At 40.1% G+C, this 27707-nt stretch overlaps 2 protein-coding genes and 2 non-coding genes across 4 annotated transcripts; 2 read left to right on the forward strand and 2 right to left on the reverse strand.

Annotated features, from left to right (window-relative positions):
- Positions 1–8361: 8361 nt before the first annotated feature.
- On the reverse strand, positions 8362–10785 carry LOC115168049 (pancreatic progenitor cell differentiation and proliferation factor). The gene is made up of 4 exons (XM_029722913.1): positions 10608–10785; positions 9032–9194; positions 8844–8937; positions 8362–8689 (listed from the first exon to the last, which is right to left on the reverse strand). The coding sequence occupies exons 2-4, from the start codon at positions 9162–9164 to the stop codon at positions 8551–8553; spliced, it is 366 nt and encodes a 121-aa protein (XP_029578773.1). The 5' UTR covers positions 9165–9194; positions 10608–10785; the 3' UTR covers positions 8362–8550.
- Positions 10786–11851: 1066 nt separating this feature from the next.
- trnae-cuc (transfer RNA glutamic acid (anticodon CUC)) lies at positions 11852–11923 on the forward strand. Its single transcript has one exon. It is a non-coding gene; the product is annotated as a tRNA-Glu (tRNA).
- Positions 11924–12020: 97 nt separating this feature from the next.
- On the forward strand, positions 12021–12092 carry trnae-cuc (transfer RNA glutamic acid (anticodon CUC)). Its single transcript has one exon. It is a non-coding gene; the product is annotated as a tRNA-Glu (tRNA).
- Positions 12093–12187: 95 nt separating this feature from the next.
- On the reverse strand, positions 12188–27680 carry LOC115168050 (tumor protein D54). Its single transcript, XM_029722914.1, has 9 exons — positions 27276–27680; positions 25899–26017; positions 25526–25674; positions 19188–19235; positions 18432–18533; positions 13918–13944; positions 13146–13190; positions 12812–12861; positions 12188–12668 (listed from the first exon to the last, which is right to left on the reverse strand). Exons 1-8 carry the CDS (start codon positions 27301–27303, stop codon positions 12834–12836), a joined length of 546 nt encoding a protein of 181 aa, XP_029578774.1. The 5' UTR covers positions 27304–27680; the 3' UTR covers positions 12188–12668; positions 12812–12833.
- Positions 27681–27707: the final 27 nt, after the last annotated feature.

Consider the following 27707-nt stretch of genomic DNA (forward strand, 5'->3'; position numbering starts at 1 on the left):
CCCTAGTCACGCCCTGACCTACTACACCATAGAGAACCAAGAGCTCTCTATGGTCAGGGCGTGACACTGATCTGTTCATCTCAACAGTAGTTTTTAAAGTTTGAAGATTTAGGTATGCAAGCAGGGATGTTAAACCTGTAGGGTAAAGCACTGTAATGTTTCCAAGCCTATAGGCTTTGGATCGTAGGCAAAAGGTTACTGCTTCTGGGAAAAGTGTGGAACAAGGTGCAATATGGAAGATAATCAGTAAATGTGCATGCGTGGATATGCCATTTGGCAAGTCAAGCCAATATCCACATAGTCATGATGGCTTTTTGCGAGACTTTGTGCAAAAGGAGGTCTTCTTATGGTACCTCTACCTCCTCCCCATGCTTTCAGTCTCAGTGTGATGAGCTAAACTGAAAAACAAACATCCCATACTTTGTGAGGCTCCACTGGGAGCAGAAACATTAGTTGTCAATCAGAATGCTCTATAAATGGAAGGGGGAAAGGAAGAAATAATATCCCATGGCAGCACTGTAGCTTCATTGTTGTTTGTTTTGAACGTTGCTCTTCTTTGTCTCTAATATAACCGAAGCCTTTCATTGAATGGCACCAATCAGACAAATGTGAATAGGACACAGAATGATCTGAAACTTGAGAATATTTGATAGTCCAATCGTAAGAGTTTTGTAAGCGTTTGTGTTGTTTTAAGTCAGTCAGATATGAACAGCACATGGTTGCGTATGAACTTTGTCTCCTGAACGTCACGTGGTCGTGTCATGGAATTGTATAAGGAATGCATTGCGCTCCTTGTAACAGCTGTTGGCCTGCTATAGAAAAAGATTTCCCTCCATATCCCACCATATCCTCTCTGCCTCAACTCCTCTTTCTTACCCGTCTTTGCATTTCTCATCAACAGAAATTGCGCTATCAAACACAACACTGTTTAAAAAAAAGTAGCAAAAGACAATCTTGAAAATGTGTGATCGCATCACAGTTTACTCTCACAATTCTTGCTATGGTGTGTGCGCTGTACGTGGGGGGCAGCACAGAGTACCGTAGCCATAAGCAGAGCACATCCTTTCTCTGAACAGATACACAGACAGGCCAGTCAGTGGAGCACCCAGCACTAAGAAATGTGTAGTAAGAATTCTATTTATCTACTTTTGTTATTGTTGTTGAACGTTAGCATTACTGTGTGTTGTTTTTGATTTCTGTTTGTTGTGTGAAGTGATGTGGAGTGGCCCGTTTCAACGCTCTTTTGTACAAGACATTGTAAACAAGTTTGCTCTGTAAACTTAACATTCGAAAACAAAGAAAACAATTACTTCACGCAATCAACCTGGTCAGCACCTTATAGATTTGTCAGATAATTCATACCAGAGAGGAATATATTTCAGTGTCATTTATCATAAATGATTGAAGTCAGCAGCACATATATTAACTAAACTGCTGGGATGATCAATCCAAGAACCGGTCAGTCTATGTTAAAGTGACATGCACAAAATAATCAGTAATTTATTCATGGTCACCATCCATGACATAATTGGACTGCTTTATTATATTTCAAATGTATAATCTATTGCAAGTTTGGAAGCACTTTACAGCTCAGGATAAAATAACATGGTACATTTTTGTAACTTGACGTTGTTACAGAACATCATACTTGATTCATAAATTCAATTTACACATTTAAGCTAAATGTGCTTGACAATGGGATGGTGATGGTGGTATATGATGAGAGCTGAAATGAGTGTGTGTTTTGCTTTTCATTTTGGTTGTCTGTACTGATTTAAATGTAGATATTTTTGTCCACTCAACTGATAATTGTATGCAGGGGTGCAACTTTCACTAGGGATGCGGGGTGGGGACACATTCTGAAATGGCATTTTTGTTCCCCCCAGTTTTATCATTGGAATGTGATACAAAATGAGGCAACGGTGTGCTTTAGGACCATGAGGATGTAGACTGTTTAGAGTGTTTATCCGACTGGATAAAAACATTTTAAAAAGACATGTCCACCCACTTCTAAAACCAAAGTTGCGCCCCTGATCGTATGGATCATTTGATGTGGAACACATAAGCACTCTTAAAATGCACAATACTGGGTTATAAGGTTTATGGCAAGGCTCAAGCCAGACTCATCCAATCTCATTGTCTTAAAAACTAAATTACTTCAATCGGAATTTTTACTAGCAACACAAGTAAAGTACTGCTTTAAAAGCTCATTATATTTTGCATACATCAGACTTCCGAAATTGTATTTTAGCTACACTAGTCAGGCTTTACAAACTGTTATTTTGAAAAATCAAGGAAGGCTCAGGCGTCCACGCATTTGAACATGGTTAATTTGGATAGACTTCTTTGGATAGACTTCTTTGGATAGACTTTATCAATCAACTTGATCGCTACCTGGGGCTCTGTCCCGCTCCTCTTAAATGTCTTCCGTGTCTCCTCCACCTCCATTTGCTCCTTGTCTACTTTTGTCCAGCCATCATTTCCAACAGCCACCAGGAAACTACTATCTACACTTCGTTATTTTACTGATGCCGGGTTGATCTTAATTCTATTCATCCACGTCTAACTAATGCATCACTTTGCTTTGTGTGTTCAAAAAAAAGGAACAGATAACTTTCTCTTCTTAATTTGTCTTAAGACTAACGAGCTACATTTTATGTGTGCTGCAGCTACTGTGACCAATGAAAACACAACCGTTTGTAGACACATTTTAGTGGCCAGTGGGATTCCTCTTTGCATAGGCAGGACAATGTAATGTATAGATGTTTGATAAAAAAAACAGAGCGTAAAAGCCCTAGTAGCTTGTGCATTGCTGATGTGGTCAGATGTTTGTATAACTGTTCAAAGGGCTGTAAAAGAAACATTTTAATTCTAAATCGTTTTTCTGTGGGGTACAGCACTGTTCCAGAAAAATCTACGCCGTTTCAACCCTTGCCTGTTTTAACTTATCAGTTGGTGGTGCTTTGTAAAACGTATATTGTTCTTGATATTACTTTCTTTGTTACTTCTCCTGCATTGGTCAGAGACTGCAGTTCTGTGCGGGGGTGTAATTTACTGTATACCAATGTGACGCTTTGTATTTTTTCCTTCTGGTTTTTTGGACTCAGTGAAAGTGTGATGTTTACATGTACAGATTTTTCAAAAGACTTTTACTTTTCGGCCATGTTATTTTCTCACCCTACCCCGCCTGTTTGTATTTACTCAGACATGTCTTTAGTGCATTGCATCAAATGCAGACTGCTTTGAACGGTGGTCAGATCAGATGACATTCACATGGCCAAAGTGAGGATAGACTAAGACAACCAGGTTGGGGTTGATATCTGATGATGGCTGATAGCCCTATAGGGATTCTGGAGTGAGAGGGAGCGTCACGCCAGTTCAAAGTGCACCGTGAATAGCCTACCTCTGTCTGAGATTTATCAGTAGCATAATGATACACGGATCCCCCACTGAAGGATTGCAGATAACCCACCAGTTTTCCCCCTACTGAATAGCCCTCTTTAACATTCTGATAGCAGCTCATGGCATCTGGTGTGGAATTGATTCATTAGCATTTAACTCAATTACTGAGAAACACAAAACATTTAATAATAGAACATGTGAACAGTAGTTGAAACATAGTGGCAGCCAATCATTTTATGATGATTCAATTATGATCACATTCCCTGGTTGTTATAAGGAACACTTTGACCTTTCGTAACAGCTCCTCAGTGATGTGATGTAAAAGCCATTCCCCCTCTCCTGGTCCTCAAGGGGGAACACAGGAACCTCAGGAAACGCTGAATCTCTGAGTTTATTTTTTATCCATTATGATCTTTGCTGATGACAGTAAAGTCTCTCTACCTATTACCATGACATTTATATGAAACGTGTGTCATTGTTTTGTACATTAATCATTGTGATCTAAAAGTGGAGCTTTTTCCAGTACCTGTGACTGAATATTTAGATTTTTTTGAAAAGTGTTTATAGGTATAAATATTTATTGATATATGTGAAGCGACTAAAAAGACAAAAGAAAAGGCAGAAATATTGTCGTTTGTTTCATGCAAAGCCGCCCAGACAGGATATTCTCTGCCTCTGACATATCACTATTGATGAGGGACTTGTGTTTGTTTTGAAATAGAGCTTTTTTTCAGTGTAACGTCAACGCTACGGTAAAAAATGTTGGTTACCAACAGCAGCATTGCAAGGCTCTCTTCTGAGATGTCAGTAACTGAATAAAACAGTGCGATGAGCTATCAAACCGAAACTTGGCTACTTGAATTGCTTTCCTTGATTGGGGGTGGAGAGCAGAGAATGTATGGGAGAGATGGAGAGATGGAGTAGCCTTGTGGATAGACGTGCTCCACAAGCTCTTCTCTGTTGCCATGGTGCCTCTTCAGTCTCTTTGTGTCAATATATATTCACAGAATGACCAGGATACGGATGCAGTAGTACATAATCATGTTCAATGTCACTATCTGAGCTGCTGCACCTCCTAAATGTGTCTATATCCACAGTGTCCAACACAGTTATAAAGATTTTTTTTAAATAGCTAGTGTACGCTATACAAAGTCTCCTTCCAAGGCCTCAAATATGTTTAGAGTGTGCAGTACTCAGCCTGTCGTGCTGATGACACAGAGAGAAGAATGCATTTTCAGTTCATCAGTCTTAAGCAGCTAGTAGAATGATGATGTCATAAGATGCAAGCCATCAAACAACACTTGAGAACGAGGGAACAGAGTAGATGGAGTCTCTTTTCTTAAGGGGTCTTCTGACAGTGTACCAATATGTAAAAAACTGCAGTGACAGCCTAAGTCCACAAGAGATCAGCAACGAGCCAGAAAGCAGCAGCATGGCGATTGCAAGCAGCCACCCAGTTAAACTTCAGCAATCAACCAATAACATTCACAGGGGCGCAGCATAGGACCAGGACTAGCTGACAGTAACAGAGCTGACTGCAAAACGGTGGGATTTTCTATGGGCTTAATGTATGTTAAAAGTGTTGTTTATGCCCGTACTTAGCTGCTAATAGCATGCGTGTTTGAGAGAATGACCTCAGTCCAAGTGGACAATATCTGTGACTAAGTGAGCGTGTGAGTGTAAAGTTATTATAGTGCACTCATTCCAAAGAACTGAGAGTGTTCTGCATCATGTGAAGAAATAATATCAACGCTATTTTTCTTAAATGCAGTCCATTTCAATTTGACAAGTCTTCATTGTGGCCTCTTCGGTTTGAATGCAGGCCTTAGCAATGGCGTAGTTAAAGAAGGATTGGTTGCAGGTTTACATGTTTCTGGCTGGGAACAAAAGGCAAAAGCTATTTCACAATCTGGGCACATGTATGGAAACGTATAAGCATCCAGTTGGAGGGAGAACTTAGTCCTACCTTGACCTGCCAAGAGAGTACCGTACCAGAAGCACAGGCTGGGTTTCCCTCTCTCATGCTTCACATGCGGCAATTTATCAGACCTCTAAAGCTCAGTGGGGTTGCATTATAACTGTATTATAACATTAACTAACTTATTCTTTCAATGTATTATTTGTATTATAACTATCTTATTCTCCAGAGTTTATGCCTTTGATCTTTATGCTTCAGTGTTGACCAGAAACGTGTGGCGGTGACCTGAGTGATACTTTACTGCCAGGAAACTGGTGTTGTTGACACAAAACATTACTGAGCTTATCAATCATGGGAAAGGAACACTTCAGGGAGCACTGTGTTAACATGGAAGTTCCTATTGGAGCATGTGCACCACAGCGCACAGTCTGCAAACACTCAATAACATGATCCCGGTGTGTACACGTTCTCCCTGCATGCTGCTGATCAGAAATAGTCCAGTGGTAGAGTAACACATTAACCCTGGCCTACTGAACTTGGTGGCTCTGGCCACAAACACTGTGTTCCCCTCCCCACACAAACACAGGGAACATCCTGACCTTGGCTTTGGCCTCAACACTAATTCTAACCCTAGCATTATGTCCACATCCCAGTTCAACCCTAACCCACAACCCAGTTCAACCCTAACCCACAACCCAGTTCAACACTAACCCTCAACTTCATGTCCACATCCTGGTTAAACACTAACCCTAGCCTCAGCTCTAACTTCAACCATTTGAGAGCATGCTGGATGAGTGATTCCCATGTCTGTAGAGAGTGGAACATTTTTAGTTCCCCAATTTCATGGTATCCAATTGGTAGTTACAGTCTTGTCACTGCAACTACTGTACAACTCAGGAGAGGCAAAGGTTGAGAGCCATGGGTCCTCTGAAACACAACCAAGCCACACTGCTTCTTGACACAATGTCCACTTAACCCAGACACCCCAGTGTGTTGGAGGAAACCAGACACCCCAGTGTGTTGGAGGAAACCAGACACCCCAGTGTGTTGGAGGAAACCAGACACCCCAGTGTGTTGGAGGAAACCAGACACCCCAGTGTGTTGGAGGAAACCAGACACCCCAGTGTGTTGGAGGAAACCAGACACCCCAGTGTGTTGGAGGAAACCAGACACCCCAGTGTGTTGGAGGAAACACCGTACACTTGGCGATCGTGTCAGCGTGCACTGCACCCAGTCCGCCACAGAAGTCACTAGTGCACGATGGGACAAGGATATACCTGCCAGCTGAAGTTGTTGACAACTTCAGTCGGTGTAAATCTAGTGAAGTATTCACATTTGGTCCATACTATAACTAACAATCCTGAAAGTGTATTTTATTGTGTCCTTGTTGATATTATCAGGTGCTGACTCCACCAATGTGTTGAGATCATAGAAAGTCTGTATAAAAATATAGTGTACATTCCCTTTTATCCCCTAAGAGACTGTGAAAAACAATGTGAATGACTCTGCAGCAACACAGAATGTTCCACAGGTGGTTGACCTATATTTCAGAACAGGTGTACTGTATTATATAAACGTAAGCCATCGTCTTTACCAATTAGCTGTTGCTAATCATATTGTAGCCTAATCGGCTTAATTGCATTAACAGTGGCTGGCAGCATGTTATAAAACAGACACTACACTCAATCAGTATTGTCATGAACAAAACTGACAATGGACTTTCGGGGATTATTATCATTTCTGTTATCTGGTTACATATTGTGGACACCAGAACGGTTCATTCTCAAATCTGTCTGTCTATCCCCTATCACACTTTACAAGTTCAGTATAGTGGCCATGGGTTAAGAATATTGACTCGTTATAAACGTTATTATAAACTACACTTTCATCACTAACTTAATAAATCAGGTAAAATAACTATTCAGCAATTTGTACCCAAATCTTGTTGATAAGATTGCATTTTAAGTTGTGTGTGTAAACTATATACACAGTTATGATTAACAGTATATACAGTACCAGTCAAAAGTTTGGACACACCTACTCAAGGGTTTCTTTATTTTACTATTTCTACATTGTAGAATAGTGAAAACATCAAAACTATGAAATAAAACATATGGAATTAAGTAGTAGTTCTAAATAAATCACAGACAAGTTCACTAGCAAAGCACACGTGGAGATCATCCAGTCACCTACTCTGCGTCTCAAAGACATGGCAGTTGGAACCAAAAATCTCAAATTTGGACTCAGACCAAAGAACAGATTTCCACCGGTCTAATGTCCATTGATCGTGTTTCTTGGCCCAAGCAAGTCTCTTGTGTCCTTTAGTGGTTTCTTTGCAATTTGACTAAGGCCTGATTCACGCAGTCGCATCTGAACAGTTTTTGCGACTGCACTTAACTTTCAAAGTCCTTGAAATTTTCCGGCTTGACCGACCAGGTCTTAAAATGGACTGTTTCTCTTTGCTTATTTGAGCTGTTCTCGGGTTTCCCCCCCAAATAGGGCTCTCTTCTGTATACCACCCATACCTTGTCAACACAACTGATTGGCTCAAACACATTGAGGAAAGAAATTCCACAACTAAGGCATGAAGCTAGTTAAGAATGCCAAGAGTGAAAAGCTGTCAAGGCAAAGGGTGGCCACTTTGAAAAATCTCAAATATTTGAATTTGTTTAACACTTTTTTGGTTTAGTCTTTCCATGTGTTACTTCATAGTTGGCGTCGTCACTATTATTCTACAGTATAGAAAATGAAAACACTGGATTTTTTTTTCAATTGAACATTTAACTGGGCAAGTTAGTTAAGAACCAATTCTTATTTACAATGACAGCCTACCCAGGGCAAACTTGGGCCAATTGTGCACCGCCCCATGGGACTCCCAATCACAGCCAGATGTGATACAGCCTGGATTCGAACCAGGGACTGTAGTGACACCTCTTGCGCTGAGTAGGTGTCCAAACTTTACTGGTACAGTGTCTATAGTTAGACAAACAAATATTTAGGGACTTAGTCACTTGAATAGGGAATACAATTAAGACAAAGTATTCATTGCAAGAATTTTGATTTATTCAACAGCAAAAAGCATGATAGAGAAATCCTTTTGTCTTTAATAAAAAAATATATTTATAAACACAGAGGGAGGAAAAGCAGCCTCAATCACTAAAAAGTTTTAAAATCTGCTGCCTCAACCTCCGACTAAACTCAAGGTGTGGGGTGTTGGAGAAGAGATGGAATTAGGAGGGTGGTGGGCTCCCTTGTTCCACCTTCCCAGAGTCACTGCTTTCACTGAGTTGCCTACTGAGCTGCTTTTTTAACACCATCTCCCTGGCGATACACGCCACCTGCCCGTTGGTCACTGTGTACGTTCCACTCCTGCAACAAGAAATACTGTTTAGCTAAAGAGGTACAGAAAAACAATTAACCGGTTACTTAAGGTGAGACATCTTACAAAGGACAAATTAAGCACAACATTTAAACTATGCATGGTTTTAATCCATTTGTGTGACTCTTGGGCCAGGGAACTCACTTCTGTTCAGATCCAATCATGCCGCCAGGCTGGTTCTGTTTGTTTGGGAAGAAGAAAGAAGACCACCAGTGACCAGAGTCCTGTCTCTGCAGACCTGAGGAAGAGAAAACAAAAGGAAACTTTAGGAACCGAGTGAGAGATAATGTTCTTAAGTAAAACTTGTCAGAGTGCGAGAAACTGGTCTGTACCTGGGGGGTGTGGAATGACTTCGCCAGCATACTCAGAACTGCCACAGGAGCTGTTGCTAGAAGTGGAGCCTATGCGCCTTCTATAGTAATCATGGGTGGCAATGAGAGAGCCAGTGGACGGAATTGATGCCATTCTCTTTAACTCCGCTCAAAGATGGTAAACCTAGGGAAGAGAGAAGGGGATATTAGGAGTGTGGAGACAGGAACCATGCAAGCAGAGGCAAGTGATACTGGGATGAGCCAAATAATATTGCTATGGATGCTGCTAGATGTCATTAAAATGTGCCATAACGCATCAGCCTCAACATAGGTTTTTGTACAGATTTGTCTTTGTGGAAAGTGTAAGACCCATTTAAAGCAGCCTGCAACCCAGTCACAGCATTGCGACACCTCAGAAAACAGGCCTATACTCACCTTCATCCAAAGTGAGTTAGAAACATGCCTGAGTGACAAATTCTGGATTACTAGCATCATCCAGTCACAGAAGCCTATCATTAGCCTATTTTAGGCAAACGTGTGTTTCCACTTCCCATGCTCCTGACCCCTTGAGCCTCTGATACTGTTGGCTTAGCCCCCAGTCTGAGGGGTGTGATAGAGACCAACAGCTGTGCAAAGTGATTTCCACACCATGATCTGCAAATAAGTGGGCTGTCTGGGACCAGGGTATGCAGGTATAATGTTCCAACTTCCAGGCACCTATCCAGGAAAGCTCAACACTTGGTGCTAGGCGCTACAGGACCTCTAAAAAAAAGGTACTGACTAAGCCACTCGAAAAGCAGGATATACCAGAAAGCAGGACTACACAGGATGCAAAACTCTTCTCAAACACTGCCGTGGAATGAAACATGCTAAACATATGGTTTTACTCCCCAACCAAACTACATTGCCACAAACGAGTGGTTTACTGAGAAGCAACCTGATTCCATTTGATGCCGTGTCAGTTTTATCAGGTCCAGTCAGGGCAGAAGTTCAGTCCAGATGGTTACTGGCTAGGGATTGTCAGGGTAATGCATGTCTGTGCTACATAGGCAGTCACAAAACATCAAGGATAAACCAATCCCCTTTACACAGTGGAAAAAAAAAGACTTACTGCTGTTAGGCACTATTGGATGTGTGACTGTGCATTAAAGTCATGCCAGCATTGCCAATCACACCTCATGTGCAGAAAAATAAGAGGCCAGCACTGGCAAGTGTATGATAAAACAGACCATCTAGACAAAATGTAGATGCAAAGAGAATGTACAATATCAGCAGTCAAGGCAATAATTATTCAACAAATTAGAGAATTCTCTTTGATGATCAGAATCAGATACAAAGCTGGTAGAAAGAGAACCCCCACATTCTGATTTCACTATTTCAAGGCTATTAGCCTACATTGTTAAAGGCAATGTGGAATCTTTTTTTTTTAATTATAATTTGTGCCAGGACAATAAATAAAATATATTTAGTGTAGGTCAAAATATGATTGGACACACATTGTCCATTATCTGGGCAAGTAGCCCAGCATATTCAATTGCCATTCAAGCTGGCATAGTCAGAGGCGAATATTTTTTGCTTTTTCTAAAAGCAATCTTACCTTTTTAATTGGCGTTTGATGATGTTGAAAAACACCAAAGGCGGTGGTGGGTCTTTTGGCAATACTCGGTGAATTAAGCTAAACTACTACTCTTGCCCATTTGTGGTATGTTCTCGAATAGAAACCTTCAAAGTATTTCTGGTGTGCTCAGTGTAGAATGATAAATAGGGTCAAGCAGGTAACTTTATACAGTGGGCGCTGTGACGCATCCTGGACGAGCTGCTCATGGGTGGGGTTAGGGCACGTTTAGGCCTACGTTTCAAGGGAAGCCAACCTGGACTCAGGAGTAGACGTAACATAGCAAACGTAAATATATACTGAAATGTGGCAATTACTTTTCGTATGGTGTGTACTAATTTGTGGCTATCCATCATCCATTTGGTATGATATGTTACATATTACAATTGTTATGATATGTTACGAATTGCAATGTGTACAATATGTTACGAATTTGCATAGGTATGACATGAGTTCCAATTTGTTGTGGCTAACGATACCTATATGGATAATGTAAACTAGGATAGAGGTTATGGTTAGGGCTAAAGTCAGGGTTAAGGGGTTATTAAGGTTAGGGGTTAGGAGGCTAAAGGGTTTAAGTTTTGGGGTAGGGTTAGCTAACATGCTAAGTAGTTTGAAAAAAAGCTAAAAGTTGTAAGTAGTTGCAAAGTTGCTAATTAGTTAGAATTGTCCTTGATGAGAGTCAAACACAACCTTTGGGTTGCTAGACTTCGCGTTATATGCACGCACGCCTTCCGTCCATCCCGACCAACTACCCTATGTAATCATACCGAATGCATTTTTCGAATGTACGTTTAACATGTTACGTCTAGTCTTAAAGGCTGGGCAAGCACAAAACATGAGTGCAATCAATTGCAATGCTCTTGACAGACACGTCATCCAGAATCCGCAGCTGTCGCAAACACGAATAACCGAACTTTAACCCAGTAGCCTACTGATTGATTCACTGTTTTAATTTGGTCTTCTACAGCGTGGAATTTCGCATTTAGGAATGAATCCCAACTGTGAAAGCAGAACATAATGTCAACATGTGATTATCTGGCTTTTTCTTTTCAATGTTTGTAAGATGATTGGAATCACAGACTATTGTAACAAATCCTATAAATTATCAAATGTCATTTCCTCAATAATATCATCATGAAGAAAAAAAACACAATAGTAGTTTTTTGAAAGTAAACAATATAATTTTTTGAAGAGTGTTCATCTTTTTCTTATAGCTTCAGCCTTCCCTGGTGGTCTAGTGGTTAGGATTCGGCGCTCTCACCGCCGCGGCCCGGGTTCGATTCCCGGTCAGGGAATATGTTTTTTATTTAAAACAACGTAACTGTACTTCCGAAGTCCGTTAACAATATCATTTCTTGAAGAGTATTTAACATTTTCTGAACACGTCAGTCTTCCCTGGTGGTCTAGTGGTTAGGATTCAGTGCTCTCACCGCTGCAGCCCGGGTGTGATTCCCGGTCAGGGAACATAAAGTTTTATATTTTTTAAACAACATGACAATCACCATTCTACCAGAGTCTATTATACTACCGTATCATGGTTATAGCTGTGAACTGTAACAACAATACTCACTTTTATTTCTCTCTTTATTTTTCCCGAAAGGTATAGTATCCAAAATCAGACCAGACCACTTTTGTTTTAATTGTAAATTCTCTTAAAGTACAAAAATACATGACTGTATATTTGTGATTGTTATGTTCTTAGAATGCAATAGTAGAATATGACAGTGACATTTTCCTTCAAACAGTAGGACAATATACAATAACTACATATTGGAAATACTACTTCATATTTAGAATGAATGAAAGGTTGGAACCAACACTTCCAAAGCCATACCCAAGTTATCAACCTCCTGCATAATGTTTACTCTTTGAAGGGGTAGTGTGGACAATGACATCAGGTTAAAGTGATGAAGGGAGTAGTGAGATTACAGATGGTTGAGAGAAAAATGGATTATGTTAGAAGGAACCGCTGTTCTGAGATGGGCTTCTTCCAAACCCAGAGATATCTCCGTCAATCCCTAGAATCCTGGACACCTTGTTCTGTGTGGGAGAGACAGAAGACAGTAGAGACATGAGGAATTAGTTGTAATATTAAAGATGAGAAAATACAGTATTTTCTGTTCTTTATGTTTGTGATTGTTCTCACAGACATAATGATTGTTCTCACAGACACAGACAGTTACCTTCACGCTTCCCACCATGTCTTCAAAAGGACTTGAATGTATTGGAATGTCTACAAGGAGGCAGAAAGACATATCTCTTAAACAATGGAAATCACTTTGAGGTATCATTTCAAGGTTAAAGTAAGTTTTTCAGCTTTAAATGTAACTTTATTTACTTGCAGCATTAATGTCATTCTAATGTCATTCACCAGACTCTTCCTCCCCAAGCACTGTTCGCAATTAGCCTGGAGACGAAGTTAATATCGTTCAAACATCATTCACCGCCTATGGAGGTACTGCAGAAAGTAGTAGTAGTGCAGCATTTCAGTGATGTCAGGTGTGCCCAGTGTTTTACCTCATTGACATAGCAGGCACACTGATGGAGTGGCCCAAGGAGGGGCTGGTGCGTCCGAGAGCAGAAAGAGAGACAAAGAGAAACTAGTAAGAGCAGTGCATCATGTAGTTTAGCAGTACAACATGTAGTATAAAGTAGTAGTATAGCATGTAATATAGCAATACATCATGTAGTATAGCATGTAATATAGTAGTAGATAATGTAGTATAGCAGTACATCATGTAGTATAGTGGTACAGCATGTAGTATAAAGTAGTAGTATAGTATTACACCATTTAGTATACAGTAGTAGTGCATCATTTAGTATAGGAGTGCATCATGTAGTATACAGTAGTAGTACAGTATGTAGTATGAGTGCATCATGTATTATAGGAGTGCATCATTTAGTATAGGAGTGCATCATGTAGTATACAGTAGTAGTACAGTATGTAGTATAAGAGTGCATCATTTAGTATAGGAGTGCATATGAGCAAGAAAAACAGATAAGATCAGTAGCAGCTTAATCAGGTGAAGGTTGAAAGGTCAGCAAGCCAAGGTCAGCAACAGTAACTTAACCTATCAGCTTGGGTAGTTCACTCAGGTCTAAACTAATGCAACAGTTCACTCAGTAGTTAGTTACAGTAAGTAGTTCACTCAGATTTAAGGTAGTATAGTCTTGCAGGGCTGAGGAACCTGGACCCCCTTGGCTAAAGTTAATACAACAGTCAGAATATATCATATCGAAATCAAGGTTTTTCATTATCACAAGGCCAGGGAACTCCTACTATCCTTACCGAGGTGGGCTTGGCAATGGCAGTGCCCTGTCCGGTCAGTGGGCAGTGTTCCAGGAAAGAAATGGGGAAAGAGAGATGGTCAGATACAGTAATCAAGAGGCCACATGGAGGTGTAAATATTGACAGTGCGCTGTATGAGTGAGAGAGTGTGTGTGTGTATATATAAAAAAAATACTTAAACCATTAATGGCAAGCAAAAATGCAACACAGCGACAGCTATCCTTTACGCAGGCTCAATTTAAAGGCTTTGAAGGAACAGTAAAGTAGATAAAGCAATAATGTTGCCAATTAAGACCGACTGGTCTGATTAGATTAAGGCTGTTGAATTTCTCCCTGTGATTGCGTAAACAAGTGCACAAGGAGCAACCTTTGTCCTCAACAATGTGTCCTGTGAAGGGCAGTGGTGTAAAGTACTTAAGTAAAAATACTTGAATGTACTACTTAAGAAGATTTTTGGGTATCTGTACTTAACTATTTATATTTGACAACTTTTACTTCACTACATTCCTAAAGAAAATTATAACCTTTTTACTCCATACATTTGCGGTGACACCCAAAAGTACTTGTTACATTTTGAATGTCAGTTGTATTGCTTCTTTAAATCAGAACAACAGTTTTCAGCTGTGCTAACATCATTTCAAAAGGGTTTTCTAGTGATCAATTAACCTTTTAAGATAAACTTGGATTAGCTAACACAACGTGCCATTGGAACACAGGAGTGATGGTTGCTGATAATGGGCCTCTGTACGCCTATGTAGATATTCCATTAAAAAAAAATCAGCCTTTCAGCTAAAATAGTCATTTACCACATTAACAATGTCTACACTGTATTTCTGATCAATTTGATGTTATTTTAAGAGAATTTTTTTTTTTGCTTTTCTTTCTAAAACAAGGGCATTTCTAAGTGACCCCACATTTTTGAACTGTAGTGTATGTTGTGCAAAAAAAAGTAAATTAGGAATTATTTTGTCTTAGTTAAGAACAAATTGTCATCCAATAAGCTTTGATTAAATTTCCAATTCGGTCTCCTATTAATACTTTTTTATACTTTTGATGCCAGCAAGAACGAGACCAGGAAGTAATCAAGACGGCTAGCATGATTAAGCCTCCTCCATGTATATCTCACTAGGTCAGGATTTTTCAACCTCCATATATCCACTAGTTCTAATGTATCCATGATCTTTGTGATCTCCTTAAGTGCTTGAGGGTGATAGTTTGTGGAGTGATTTCCTTTACGATCCATTGAGGTACTTAAAACCGTATTATAATCTCCCACCATAATAATAGATTCATTTGTTGCTTGTGAGCGCAATAGATTATTGTACATATTTTAGAAGAAGTGTGGATCATCATTATTTGGCCTATATAGATTAATTAGCCAGATCTGTTTTTGGTCCAATAGCATATTTAAAATATGCTATTGGACCAATCGGATCAAAATGTATATTAATTAGTATAATCACCCTTTTGAGTTTCTTTGCCCATGACAAAAATACCTTTCTCCCTCCCATTCCTTTTTCCACCCAGCCTCCTCTATATTTGTAGAATGCGTTTCCTGTAAACAATATATATTATATTCTTTCTCTTTTAGCCATGTAAAAATGTATCTTCTTTTTTTATGATCTGCTAAGCCATTACAATTATAGCTGTCTATACTTATTTCCCCACTTACCATAATGATACCCAAGTTTCAATTATACTTAGCACAACCAACGGTGTAAACTTACAATTTAAAATCACCATGATGATTAAATGTCCATATAGCTGTACCATAATAATTTGCACTGTTAAGCATACCGTAGCTGCAACTTTGTAAACCTCCAATTGTCCTAATATCCCACCCACTAAAACCTCCCCCATATCAAGGTCTGTTGTCAGTAAGACCATCAGACCATCTCCCTGAGTCATGACGCACCTTTGCGTCCTAAGGCAAACCCTTGGCGTTGGCCAGAGGGAAATATGGGCAGTCCCAAGATAACATAAATATCTACGAAGATGCTTAAGAGAACTAACCAAATAACATGGAAAACAGTCAGATTTAAAAAATAAATAATAATAGATAATATTAAATAGAAATAATAACAGTACAATCTTATAAATGCATGCTCATATTTAGAAAGTCCTAGCAAGGCTCTATAAGCATGTCAGCCCAGCCTACTCAGTTCATTGGATTCAATTGTTCGGGAAAATAAATGAAGATATTAAGAGAAAACAACCTAAATATATCGCAGGACCAGTCCTTTTTTTATGTCCATTACATGCAAGACACATTTCCTGTAGTCCTCATTATATCCTGTTGTATTCCGACAAATAAATGAAGAAGGAGAAAGGAACATAGATTCTAACGGCTACTAATGACTGCAAGTAATAATGTGTCTTAGGCATCACACTGCCCATAAAGGAATACCCAAGTTTAACTTACAATCGACTGACAGCCATGGCACGATAGCCAAGAATACATGCAGTACTGACAATCCAGAGCGAGTAAACCTGTAAAACCAACCCTCTCTCCACCCATACACATTTCGTTTTTTTATTCCAGGGTCGTTGCTCTATCACCTCGGCTGTTTTACACCTAGGCCTATATGATTAGGATCAAGAATATAAAAAGGTAGCATAAATAGCTTATATAGAAATATATAATATACCTCTCTCTCTCGCTTAGAGAAGTGCTTCCATAAGTCAGTTATTGTGTTATTTCTACCGTTAACTTTAATCATACTGCATGAATAAAAAAAGTTGTTCATGCAAAAAAAAAATGTTTTTGTATAAAATAAATTAATCCATATGTGTGCTGTGTAACGCGGTGCAAATATCTATCAGGGACTACTTCAACAGGAGGTAGCTGTCACTCACAGCCACGTTGTAATCTTCAAGTCCTTGAACATGTGGTTGTTTACATTAAATGTATTGACCACTAGACGAACATTCTGCTTCACTGCTCGGAGCCTTTTGAAAGTGGGGTACAGGCGTCGTCTCTCCACTATTTTATGGGGAAATTGTTAATCAATAGAGAATGAGGTGTTCTTCAATTCCCGACCCTGTTGTAACAAAGCAATTTTCATTTTGAGGTGGGTCAGCATAGCTACGATCGGACGGGGCCTTCCCGTTGCTCTGCCACCGAAACCGTGAGCCCTTTGAAAATCAATTGTTTCCACCTGTTCGTCCGTCATATTGAGATTACTTTTCCTGAACACCTTGATTTTTTCTCCGTTGACTGATAGTTTTCGTTTTCATCCTCCTTAATTCCCATTATAACGGTATTATTTTTCATACTTCTTCACTTTAGATCAAGTAATTCGTCTTTCATTGTTTTATTATCATACCATAGCCTCTCTGTAGTGTCTTCTAGGGAGCACGGCAGTTTTCAATATCTTATTTTTCACTCGTATTTCTTCCATCATTTTATTACTGTAATCCATTCCTATTTTAAGGCCTCAAACTCCCCCAGTAACCCAGGCAATAGATCCATTTGTTTAACTGCTCGCTCATGCTTGTAAGCAATGCTCTATCTTCTGGAGACAGTTATAAAATCGTCCCCATCCCAATGTTACATTTGGAATTTTAGGCGGCGGCTTCCCATCAGTTTCGCTTGTAGAACTCGAGGAAAGGTATTCATTCTCTTGTTCGTTTCGATGTATCCGTTTATTTTTCGAGCATATCAAAATGCGATGAATAAATAGTTCCAGATTCTCTATATTATCCAGAATGTTTGTTTCGTAGTTAACAGCTAATCCTCCATTTTTGTGATTCATTCATGCGACAAGCTATGCCTACCACGCTGCCACGTCAGACTTGGTCTTTTACCAAATAGGGCTATCTTTTGTATACCACCCATACTTTGTCACAACACTTTTTTTGGTTAATAGATGATTCCATTTGTGCTATTTCATAGTTATTCACTATTATTCTACAATGTAGAAAATAGTAAAAATGAAGAAAAACCCTGTAATGAGTAGGTGTCCAAACTTTTGACTGGTACTATATATATATACTGTTGAGCGTGAAAAACCCAACAGCGTTGCAGTTCTTGACACACTCAAACCGGTGTGCCTGGCACCTACTACCATACCCTGTTCAAAGGCACTTAAATCTTTTGTCTTGCCCATTCATCCTCTGAATGGGACACATATAGAATCCATGTCTCGATTGTCTCAAGCTTAAAAATATTTTTGTAACCTGTCTCCACCCTTCATCTACACTGATTGAAGTGGAATTAACAGGTGACATCAATAAGGGATCATAGCTTTATTGTATATTTATACAGACTGACCTGTATTCACCTGGTCAGTCTGTCATGGAAAGAGCAGGTGTTCCTAATGTTTTGTACACTCAGTGTGTGTGTATATTATATATATATATATATAACTGGATTAAAAAGATGATTGATTTAGTGGATTAAGACAAAGTGACGATATGAAGGGTGGACACAGCTGGTGGACAGATGAGTAATAGAGGTGGTGAAGGAAGATGGAAAGAATAGAAGGGTGTGTAGGAGGATGAGCTGAGGGTACCTCATGTCTCCAAGTCTCCTTGAAATGGCCACACCCACTGTGGACAGGGCAGCACTGGTCATCTGTCCTGCATTAGAGATACTCTCCTGGGTCCTCTTATACCTAGTCACAGAAAGCAAGAGAGAGAGAGTCAGAGATCTAGAAAAGACAGGAGGTTTATATTTTGACTGCCAACCAGTCGGCATGACTACTATATTATATCAAGGGGGAAAGGACAAAACTTAACCTATGTCACTGAGGTTTGTTCAAAGCACACCCTACACAAGGACTTCATTTGCATATTGGCCCATCCACATATTCCACTTTCTTGGATCCTCCTTTTCACAGTGACGAGCTTGCTGTGTGCCACCACAGCATCAGCAGCAGGACACATGCTATGAGCACGGATGGACTGGTTGAAACACGTTGGGTGAAACCCCAAAACATGAGCACGAGCCATGAAACCCCAAAACATGAGCCATCAGCACCTTCGTTGTCCCCCTGTCCTAGTGCAGATAGCCAGATTCCCCCCACCCCCTCTGTTTTCACCAAGTGAAGTGCTCCCTCCCCGGCCAGGCCAGCCACAGCCTGTTGTTAATGCTGCTGCCAGTGTTAAGAAAGGCTATTGGACAGGCTATTAACAGGCTTCTGATCCAGCTGACCTTAAAATCCCATCAGCTGTTCCAACATAGAGCTTAGAACAACATAGAACAAGAACACTTTTAGCAAAGGCCGTCTTGGTTAAATTCACATATATAATGGATAGTGACCACTCACACGTTAGATTGGCTGATGTCCTCCAGAGTAGCTGAGGCTGTCAGATATCTGTAAATACAGAGGTACATTATCATCAGGGATCCAACTTAGAGAAAGCATTAAGTACTGAAGATGAGCATGCATTTCCGGATTACATACTGTAGGTATTATGCCAGGCTAAAACAGGGTGCTGACATTGTTTGCTTTTCTACAGCGTTCTGACAGAAATAATAATAGATGCAATAGCTGCTTGTCACGACTTCTACCGAAGTCGGTCCCTCTCCTTGTTTGGGCGGCGTTCGGCGGTCGACGTCACCGGTCTTCTAGCCATCGCCGCTCCACCTTTCATTTTCCATTTGTTTTGTCTTGTTTTCCACCAGCTACATCCACCATTGACACTGCTTTGGCAGGCTTGGTTCACCTTTGCCCAACTTTTACTCACATTAAGTCAGAGTCAAATCTGCCCTGGTTCATTTGCAAAGGCTCTCCATTAGTTTGAAGTCTATCCACAGTTTTGGAATGCCTTCAAATCTGATAGTGTCAGGGGGAGTTGGGATAAAACTTTCCAATTTCCAATTCACAAATTCATATAATACACAATTATACACAAGTACATGTGTGAAATACGACAAATATACTGAACAAAAATAGAAACGCAATATGTGAAGTGTTGGTCCAATTTTTCACGAGCTGAAATAAAAGATTCCAGAAATGTTCCATACGCACAAAAAGCTTATTTCTCTTAAATGTTGAATGTTCATTTCTCTACCATAAGCCGTCTTAGGGAAGCACATCTGGGTGCTCGCCATCCTCACCAGGATCTTGACCTGACTGCAGTTCGACTTCAGTGGGCAAATTCTCACCTTCGATGGCCACTGGCACGCTGAAGAAGTGTGCTCTTCACGGATGAATCCTGGTTTTAACTGTACCGGGCAGATGGCAGACAGCGTGTATAGCGTCGGTGGGCGAACAGTTTGCTGATGCCAACATCGTGAACAGAGTGCCCCATGGTGGCGGTGTGGTTATGGTATGAGCAAGCATAAGCTATGGACAACTAACACAACTGCATTTTATCAATCGCAATTTGAATGCACAAAGATACCGTGACGAGGTCCAGAGGCCCATTGTCGTGCCACCTCATGTTTCAGCACGATAATGCACAACCCCATGTCGCAAGGATCTGTACACAATTCCTGGAAGCTGAAAATGTCTGAGTTCTTCCATGGCCTGCACACTCACCAGACATGTCACCCATTGAGCCTGTTTGGGATGTTCTGGATCGACATGTACGACAGTGTGTTCCAGTGCCCACCAATATCCAGCAACTTCGCACAGCCATTGAAGAAGAGTGGGACAACATTTCACAGGCCACAATCAACAGACTTATCAACTCTATGCGAAGAAGCTGTGTCTGTCGCACTCCATGAGGCAAATAGTGGTCACATCAGATACTGACTGGTTTTCTGATCCACGGCTCTAATTTGTTTAAAAGGTATCTGTGACCAACAGATGGATATCTGTATTCCCAGGCATATGAAATCTATAGATTAGGGCCTAATGAATGTATTTAAATTGACAGATTTCTTTTTTTTGCAGTGTATATTTGGTATTTGATTAGGATCCCCATTAGCTGTTGCAAAAGCAGCAACTACTCTTCCTGGGGTCCACACAAAACATGAAACATAATACAGAATTACATAATATAGAACATCAATCGACAAGAACAGCTCAAGGACAGAACTACATAATACAAAAAAGGCACACATAGTTTGTATGTATGCATTGATATGTAGGCTATCTAGGTCAATAGGGGAGAGGCGTTATGCTGCGAGATGTTGCTTTATCTGTTTTTTGAAACCAGGTTTGCTGTTTATTTGAGCAATATGAGCTGGAAGGAAGTTCCATGTAATAAGGGCTCTATATAATACGGTACGCTTTCTTAATTTGTTCATGATTTGGGGACTGTGAAAAGACCCCAGGTGGCATGTCTGGTGGGATAAGTGTGCGTGTGTCAGAGCTGTGTGTAAGTTGACTATGCAAACAATTTGGGATTTTCAACACATTAATGTTTCTTATAAAAAGAAGAAGTGATACAGTCAGTCTCTCCTCAACACTTAGCCAAGAGAGACTGGCATGCATAGTATTTATATCAGCCCTCTGATTACAATCAAGAGAAAAATGTGCCACTCTGTTCTGGGCCAGCTGCAGCTTAACTAGGTCTTTCCTTGCAGCACTAGACCATACGACTGGACAATAATCAAGATTAGACAAAACTAGGGCCTGCAGAACTTGCTTTGTGGAGTGTGGTGTCAAAAAAGCAGAGCATCTCTTTATTATGGACAGACCTCTCCCCATCTTCACAACCATTGAAGCTATATGTTTTGACCATGACAGTTTACAATCTAAGGCAATTTAGTCTCCTCAACAGCCACAAGGAATGATTTGTACCAAATAAACTGCTCTTAGTAGTGTCATGACCGTGTGTAGGAACGGACCAAGGCGCAGCGTGCGTATCGTTCTACATCTTTAATATATAGTGAAACTTAGCCAAACAAACAATAAACTATAAACAAAACACAAACCGTGACATTTACATTTATGTCATTTAGCAGACGCTCTTATCCAGAGCGACTTACAAATTGGTGCATTCACCTTAAGATATCCAGTGGAACAACCACTTTACAATAGTACATCTTATATCTTTTTTTTTGGGGGGGGGGGGGTTAGAAGGATTACTATATCCTATTTCCTATCCCAGGTATTCCTTAAAGAGGTGACGACAGAGGTGCAACATGCACTAACTCAAAAATAATCTCCCACAAACACAGGTGGGAAAAACAACTACTTAAATATGATCCCCAATTAGAGACAACGATGACCAGCTGCCTCTAATTGGGGATCATCCAAAAAACCCAACATAGAAAAACAGAAACTAGAACCAAACAACATAGAACTAAATACACTAGATAAACCCCCCCCAGTCACGCCCTGACCTACTCTACCATAGAAAATAAGAGCTCTCTATGGTCAGGACGTGACAAGTAGAGATGTCCAGGACCAGTTTATTACTGGCCACCCATTCCAAAACAGACTGCAACTCTTTGTTAAGAGTTTCAGTGACTTCATTAGCTGTGATGCGTATAAGGTTGAATCATCAGCATACATGGACACATGCTTTGTTTAATGCCAGTGGCAGGTCATTGGTAAAAATATAAGAGAGTAGAGGACCTAGAGAGCTGCCCTGCGGTACACCATACCTTACATGTTTGACATTACAGAAGCTTCCATTGAAGAAAACCCTCTGAGTTCTATTAGATAGATTGCCATATCGTGGAGTCAGAGCTGAGGTTAAAAAGCCATAACACATACGTTTTTTTCAACAACAGGTTAGGGTCAATAATATCAAAGGTTGCACTGAAATCTAACAGTACAGCTCCCACAATCTTATTATTATCATTTTATTTCAACCAATCATCAGTCATTTGTGTCAGTGCAGTACATGTTGAGTGCCCTTCTCTATAAGCATGCTGAAAGTCTGTTGTTCATTTGTTTACAGAGAAATAGCATTGTATTTGGTCAAACACCATTTTTTCCAACAGTTTGCTAAGCATGCTAACAGCATGCTTTTAGGTCTGCTGTTAGAACCAGTAAAGGCTGCTTACCCACTCTTACCTTGGCTTCCCTCCAGGGCTGAGGACAAAGACTTTCCTCTAGGCTCAGATTAAAAATATGACAGATAGGAGTGGCTATAGAGTCAGCTACCATCCTCAGAAGCTTTCCATCTAAGTTGTCAATGCCAGAAGGTTTGTCATTATTGATCGATAGCAATCATTTTTCCACCTCTCCCACACCAACTTTACAAAATTCAAACGTGCAATGCTTTTCTTTCATTATTTGTTTTTTTATGCATGAATACAATTGCTCACTGTTCGATGTTGGCATTTCCTGCCTAAGTTTGCCCACTTCGCCTATTAAATAATAATGAAAATAATTGGCAACATCAAATGGTTTTGTGATGAATAAGCCATCTGATTCAATGACAGATGGAGCTGAATTTGTCTTTCTGCCCATCATTTCATTTAAAGTACTCCAAAGTTGTTTTCCCACATTTTTTATATTTGTGAGTCGCGCTGGATAAGAGCGTCTGCTAAATGACGTAAATGTAAATGTTATATTATTGATCTTGGCTTCATAATAGAGTTTCTTATTCTTTTTGTTGAGTTTAGTCACATCATTTCTCAATTTGCAGTAAGTAAGCCAGTCAGATGTGCAGCCAGATTTATTAGCCACTCCTTTTGCCCCATCTCTTTCAAACATACAGTTTTTCAATTCCTCATCAATCCATGGAGCCTTAACAGTTCTAACAGTCAGTCTCTTAACAGGTGCATGTTTATCAATATTTGGAAGAAGCAATTTCATAAATGCATCAAGTGCAGCGTCTGGATGCTCCTCATTAATCACATCAGACCAACAAATATTTTTAACATCATCCACATAAGAGTCACAGCAAAATATTTTGTATAATCTCTTATACACTATTTTAGGCCCAGCTGTTGGAACTTTGGCTTTCCTGGATATAGCCACTATATTGTGATCACTGCATCCAATGGGTACGGATACAGCTTTAGAACAAAGTTCTACGGTATTAGTAAAAATGTGATCGATACATGTGGATGATCTTGTTCCTGTAGTGTTTGTAAACACCCTGGTAGGTTGATTAATAACCTGAACCAGATTACAGGCAATGGTTACAGTAAGAAGCTTCCTCTTGAGCGGACAGCTTGATGAAAACCAGTCAATATTCAGGTGCCCAAGAAAGTAGACCTCTCTGTTTACATCACATACACTATCAAGCATTTCATACATATTATTTAGATACTGACTGTTAGCACTTGGTGGCCTATAGCAACACCCCAAAAGAAAAGGCTTTAGATGTGCCAAGTGAACCTGCAACCACAACACATCAATAACACTTGACATAAGATATTCTCTAATCATTACAGGGATATGGCTCTGAATATATACAGCAACACCTCCTCCATAAGCATTTCTGTATCTTCTATAGATGATATATCCTTGTATTGCTACTGATGTATCATTAAATTAATTATCTAAGTGAGTCTCGGAAATGGCTAATATATGAATGTTATCTGATGTCAGCAAGTTATGGATTTCATGAACCTTATTTCTAAGGCTACATATATTAATATGGGCCATTTTCAGCCCTTTCCTGGGTAGCTTATCAGAGATAGACATAATACTGAAAAGAGCAAACAAAGCAAGAGAACAAAATATACATTCAGCAGTCCATTAATCAATTGGTGTGCGTGTGTGTTGTGGGGTTGAAGCTACGAACCCATAGGCTCGGCTCTCTCATCCCTTGAAGGCTACTGGTAGGGAGGGAGGGAGGGAGGGTGGACAATGAGCCTGTCATAGCGGATGTAATCAATGTCCCCACGCGCTCTGGCAGCTTTCATGGCTGGGATCAGTTCTTTCCTCTTCTGGCGCACAGCTTCAGGATAGTCCTCGTTGAGGAAGATATACGCTCCTCTCAAGTTCTTGGCTCTTTCCAGAACAGCTACCTTGTCCTTGAACCTCAGGAACTTGACCACTATCGGCCTGGGCCTATCACCTGGGCCGGGTTTTCCAGTCCCGTGGGCGCGCTCCACCTCAATCTTCCTGTGGTTCATCTTCAAGTTCTCAGAGATCATTTCCCTCACTTTGTCCTCAGACTCCGTCCAGGTCTCATGTGGAGATTCTGCAATTCCGTCCACAACCATGTTATTCCGCCTTGAACTGATGTCCTCTCTCAATGACTTACAGATTGCTGTCATCAACTCATCGAGCTGACCCTGGGAGAACTGCAAAATGTTCTTCAGGTCCTGGACCTCTCTGGTCAGGTCGTCCATTATTTTATTAGTAGAATCCACGAGTATTTGGACAAAACACTTGAAGCTATTTTCTTGTTGTTGTAACAACTGCTTGTAGGTCTCTTTTTGTTTGTTTAAAAGATCCTTCACATGTGATAGAGAGACACCACTGTCCTCAACGGTACTCCTGCCGGCTATGGTCTTTGTCAGTACCCACCAAATTATTACTATTACTACTATTATTAATATTATTATTAATACTACTATTCTGATACTAACTATGATGTATTATTGTCAAGCTTGTTATGTAATTCACTGACAGTCATTCAATCAACCCTTGTCAGCTAACTTTTTTTAGATGGGTAATTTAGTCTTTATAATGCCTCTGGTTTTTTTAATACATTTCTGGTGGTGATGTTGTATAGGCGGTTGAAGAAGCAGGAGTGTTGTGTGACATCATGAGGTCATCTCACTGGAGGAAGTACTTACGCATTGGAGGTCTGGACTTCCTGCCAGCCTTTGGACAGGTTCTGTTTAATCTCACTGAAGGGGCCCATACCCAGCTGCCTCTTGATGTCCATTGCATATTTCTCTTTGGCCAAGAGTACCTGCCGCAAAGTCTGTATTTCATCCTCCGTCTGAGCAGAAAAAAATGACAGAAAAGTTTACAACGTTCAGACTAAAAATAATAAATTGTGGATTTTCTAGGACTTGTCTTTTTCCATTAACTTTGGTGCAAATCAAAATCTGAACAAACTATTATGCTAAGAGACACATTCAACATAAACGAATATGACAATGTTTGACAACATGAAGATTGGGACAAAAGGGAAAAGTTGGACAGACACTGAGAGAATAATACCTTTGCCAGCTCCATCTTTAAATCCAACTCATCCTCCTCTGATAGACCGGTAGTCGGACTTCCAATTCCTGATATTCCAATGGAAATGTTCCTTGGTGAAACATTTTCCCCACTGTAACCTTTGAAAAGATAGATGTTACTGTCTACAATGCATACCCATATCAATGATCGAACTGTGACTTCATAAATGTTCAATCAGTTGTTGATATAAATTACTGCTCTACTGGCAGTTCGTCTTCCTTTAGTCTAATCTCAACTAAAGAGATCATCTGCTTTTTTGACACCACACTCCAAAATGCAAGTTCTGCAGGCTCTAGTTTTGTCTAATCTTGATTATTGTCCAGTCGTGTGGTCCAGTGCTGCAAAGAAAGACCTAGTTAAGCTGCAGCTGGCCCAGAACAGAGCGGCACGCTTTGCTCTTGATTGTAATCAGAGGGCTGATATAAATACTATGCATGCCAGTCTCTCTTGGCTAAGAGTTGAGGAGAGACTGACTGCATCAATTCTTCTTTTAATAAGAAACATTAATGTGTTGAAAATCCCAAATAGTCAATTTACACAGCTCTGACACACACACTTATCCCACCAGACGTGCCACCAGGGGTCTTTTCACAGTCCCAAAATCCAAAACAAATTCAAGAAAGCGTACCCTATTACACAAAGCCCTTATTGCATAGAACTTCCTTCCATCTCATATTGCTCAAATAAACAGCAAACTTGGTCTTGTAATATCAGTCACTCAATTAGCCCATGTCACCTCACTTTTTTAGATGGGTAAGATAGTCTAGCGGCCAGCTATCTAAACTTGTAGTAATCACGGGTATAGAGGGCACCCATTGATTTTGTTAGTCACTCTCAGTTAGATATCATATTAAACATGCAATGCAAACATTTCTCTAGACCTTATGGCAAAATCTGTAAAATTGCATGAAATTAGCTCTAGAACTGCTAATGTTTCTCTCCACACAATGGCAAAATGAGTAGAATTGCATGAAATTTGTTACAAATTGGCCAAATCTTCTCTCCGTCCCATAGCAAATAGTGTAGAACTGCAGCAAACGTATTTTTAAACAGCACCATTTTCTCTACAAACCATGGCAAAATATGTAGAATTGAACTCTAAAACGTATGTTTTTTTAAATCTCCGCTGTCAAGAGGACTCCCATTCGTTGTTCTCAATTTCGCCCAGTGCGCAGTCCATGGTGCTGAATTCCATGCCTACCTGTAGCGCTAGCAATAGCATTGCGTGTGGCTAATCACGCATAGCAGGAAAGGCTATCTAGGCAAGTATTCTTTATTCTTTATCTCACTGTGTGATACAGAGTAGGATGTCAGTCGGTCATTGAACAATTCAACAATCTAGCCGTAGTAACTTACCTTGCCTATTCATGATCAGCAGAGGCATGAAGAACTCCGTTTCACCCAGCACTTCTTTTCCGTGTTCGTGCTATTGTTAGCTTTTGCTAAATGGTGTCCAATCCCTACTGCTCAATAATAGATGTCTCAATTGCTTCTCTATACTCACATTCAGTATCACGCTATGGTTTACATGCCAAAGCTATATACAGGAAATCAAGAGCATAATGTAGTCTTATTGGAATAATAACGTTATTTTGCGTTGTTTATTCAAACACCTATGTGTTGTAAGAATGGGAGTTAATCCCGCACGTGAATGTGTGAGGTGATAGGGGCGTACCCCTGTCGAGGAAACAAATTCCATGTATTTTTATACAGATTGTCCATATTGTTCGTCGATGTTATTTTATAAAGTATAGGCTATCCTAATTCATTCAGAACGAACGTTGCTGC

This window comes from Salmo trutta, chromosome 30 (genome assembly GCF_901001165.1).
Source record: "Salmo trutta chromosome 30, fSalTru1.1, whole genome shotgun sequence".
NCBI lineage: Eukaryota > Metazoa > Chordata > Actinopteri > Salmoniformes > Salmonidae > Salmo > Salmo trutta.